We start from the raw sequence: 3367 nt of genomic DNA, 5'->3' as shown, positions 1-3367 counted from the left end.
AAATCACTATTTCAGAATTGAGGAATTGTCCCTGAGATGCAAATCTTGGTAGATTAAATTTTGTTCACCGAGAGCTGGGGTTGTGGCTCGGTGGCAGAGCACCTGCCTCGCACATGTGAGGCACTGGGCTTGATCTTCAGCACTACATAAAAATGTATGAGCAAAATAAAGATATTGTGTCCACGTGTAGCTAAAAAAAACATTTAAAAAAATTTTTTTTTCACTGAGCCTAGGAAGAACTTGGCTGCCCTTGATCCTCCTTATTAAACATCAGTGCTGATGAAAAGCAACCTTTATGTTTACATTTCCTAATACTTAGGCTGAAAACTGATGCCCAGTAGATGGTCCTTGGTGCTGGGGATTGTGGGAAATCATTAGATCATGGGGTTGGGTTGTGCCTACAAGAAGTCCAAGCCAGCCTTGCTCCTCCACATGAGGAGTCAAGGAGGCGTAGCCATCAGCCAACCATGCAGGGAGCTCATCAGGAAAGACCACATTGCCCTGGTATCAGATGTCCTCTCCCAGAGCTCAGAAGAGCCTGCATCGGGAAGCTCTGCAGGTTGGTGTGCTCCATAAGCACCCAGAACTGGTGAGGAACATCCCAGCTTCACAGCCCCCGCCCCTGCTCTGCAGTGTGAAGTCCTCTCCCCACACTGCACAGAGGCTTGAGCCATAAAGGTCCTCAGGCAGAGGAACACTGCTGGGCCATCTCCCTCTAGTCCACAAGCCCCGGCTTGGCTGCCTCCAGACGCTCAACAGGGCTGATCTGACTGTGTAGTGTCTCCACAAAGGCTAAGCTAGACTTTCAGTCTCCCACACAATAAGAATGTGTCTTTATAAGTTTAAAAAATGTGGATGTGGAAACGACGTGATTCTGCAATCTGCATTTGGGGTAAAAATTGGGAGTTCATAACCCACTTCAATCTAATGTATGAAATATGATATGTCAAGAGCTTTGTAATGTTGTGAACAACCAATAAAAAAATAAATTAATTAATTTAAAAAATTAAAAAAAATAAAAGGGCAGTATGGATAATGATGAAGGCATCCATAAATTGATAAAATAGAGGCAAAATAACTGTCAATCCCAAATACCAACTTTAACTGCTAGAATATCCTTAACAACAACGAAGACAAGAATTGAGGAAATGATAGGTTGATGAAGTTTTTATAACATCTGATTTCATAATAATAAAGCTGATGACAAAATAGAAATGAGAACATATTAAGGTTTTATTTGTAATATGAGTAAATACAAGGAAAATATAGGCATAACTGAAAGATTTTCTGCCATATTGTAAAGATATTGAGAGCAAGAATTGTGTGTTCTTTCCAACATTCCTCAGCTTTTCTGAGACTTTAGTGGCTGCAAATCTGTTCGCACCAGGTATGATTGAAGAGAATTTGCAGGGACAAAGATTTTAGGCTCATGCTAATTTCATACAGCTGCAGTCATACGGTGTCACCAACATCTTATGCTAAAACAGAAGAAGTTCATTATTTTATAGCTTCTAGACTCAGAATTGCAGCAATGCTCACATCATACTGAACCCCAGCATAGCTGCATTCCTGACTGGGGTCTCCATTGGGTGTGCTTCCTCTGCCCCCCAGGGCTGGAGGTGACTGTCTCTGCAGCTTACGACCTTACGTCTCCAGTGCCAGCGATGCAGGTCAGGCCTCCCACAGCACATCTTTCCCTCTGGGCAAGTCTTAGGAGGCCCATGGCTTGTAGGGTTGACATGCTTAGATGGCGACACCTGGGCAATCTGCCCATTCCACATTGCCTCATGATATCGGCAAGGTCCCTTCTGCAAGGTGAAGGAATGTGTGCACCGGTTCCTCAGAGCTGGAGCCCTGCAGCTTGCAAGCCTCATCCAGAGCCCATCATGTGCTTCTGAGCAAATTATATGGAAACACTGGGGGAACACGTGTCCAGCTCACACAGGTTCTGAGGTCATGAAGCTGATCACGAACCTGCAAATCTCATTCCTGAACTGATAAATTAAATTGAGTACTTGATTCAAGATATTGATTTGTTTACATTACATCACGAAGATCTACATAATTATTAAAAAAAAACACACAGCAACAACAAAAATACATGTCACTGATCCTTCCTACAAACTAGTTCTCTTGTTTCCCCCCTAATACTTATGACACAGTTTCCATACAATCTTCCACAGAGAGACTTTGACGTCCTTGTTCCTCAGGCTGTATATCACAGGGTTCAAAGACGGAGGCATCACGGAATAGAGAACAGACACCAGAAAGTCCACAGGATGCGGGGATTCCAGCACTGGCTTCAAATAGGCAGTGACACCCGTCACTATGAATGTGGTCACCACTATGAGATGGGGTGTGTAGGTGGAGAACGCTCTTGACTGTCCTTGTGAGGATGGCATTCTTGTGACAGTTTTGAAAATGTACACATATGAAAATCCAATGGACAGAACACAGGAAAGTCCAAATGTGACTCCAATGACCACACTAACATCAATGATGACATGTGACTTTGAGCAAGAAATCTTCAGCAGAGAGGGGACATCACAGAAAAATTGTGGGAGTTTTCTAGAGCCACAGAAAGATAAAGAGAAAGTTCCTGCAGAGTATAAGACCCCAAAGATGCCCCCAAGGAACCAGGAGACAGCCACCATCCGCACACAGTAACCCCTGTTCATGATGACGTCATAGTGCAGGGGGTGGCAGATGGCCACATATCGGTCGTAGGACATGGCCGTGAGGACGGACAGCTCAGGTGTAGTAAACTGAGTCACCAACAACACCTCTGAGACACATCCTGAGAAAGAGATGGTGCTCCTGTGGCCCAAAGAGCTCAAAATGAAGTTCGGTACTATGACTGAGACAAGGCAAGCATCAAGGAGGGACAAATTCTTCAGGAAGAAGTACATGGGGGTGTGGAGACACTGGTCCATGGTGACCAGGATGATGATGAGAAGGTTCCCCACCAGTGCCACCAGGTAAATCAACAAGAACAGGAAGCCGTGTGCAAGTGGATTTCGTGGGCCTCCGAGAATAGTGTGAGGTAGAACTCCATCCCCACCGTGTGGTTGGCCGTGGCCGTCATGCTGTGGACCTGATGGAGGGAAGGGTAGGGCAGACATATGTCAGGTTCCCACTGAGCCTTGCTCTGGACCAACAGCGTGTGCTCACCGCTGCAGGGTCCAGCTCTGCTCTGCGATAACGCATGCACCCACCGCTCTCCTGACACAGCAGGCTCAACAACCTGCCCAGCTCCACTCCCGATGCGCGTCACAGCAATGCCAAGAAGGCAGATCAGGGAGAAAACTGAGAAACATGTCCTTTAGTGGACCTGACATATTCACAATAATGTTGGCAACCTTATAAA

At 45.6% G+C, this 3367-nt stretch overlaps 1 protein-coding gene across 1 annotated transcript; it reads right to left on the bottom strand.

Moving 5' to 3' along the window:
• Positions 1-2144: 2144 nt before the first annotated feature.
• On the bottom strand, positions 2145-3122 carry LOC144249340 (olfactory receptor 14A2-like). The gene has a single exon (XM_077791591.1). It carries the CDS (start codon positions 3120-3122, stop codon positions 2145-2147), a length of 978 nt encoding a protein of 325 aa, XP_077647717.1.
• Positions 3123-3367: the final 245 nt, after the last annotated feature.

This window comes from Urocitellus parryii, chromosome 1 (assembly GCF_045843805.1).
Source record: "Urocitellus parryii isolate mUroPar1 chromosome 1, mUroPar1.hap1, whole genome shotgun sequence".
Lineage (NCBI taxonomy): Eukaryota > Metazoa > Chordata > Mammalia > Rodentia > Sciuridae > Urocitellus > Urocitellus parryii.
Note: the sequence above shows the minus strand (reverse complement) of the source record. Positions and strands in the feature narration are given on the sequence as shown.

Bases quoted from the DNA above. Each gene is read 5' to 3' on its own strand.
- LOC144249340 (XM_077791591.1), bottom strand. From the start codon at position 3,122: ATGTCTGCCCTACCCTTCCCTCCATCAGGTCCACAGCATGACGGCCAC.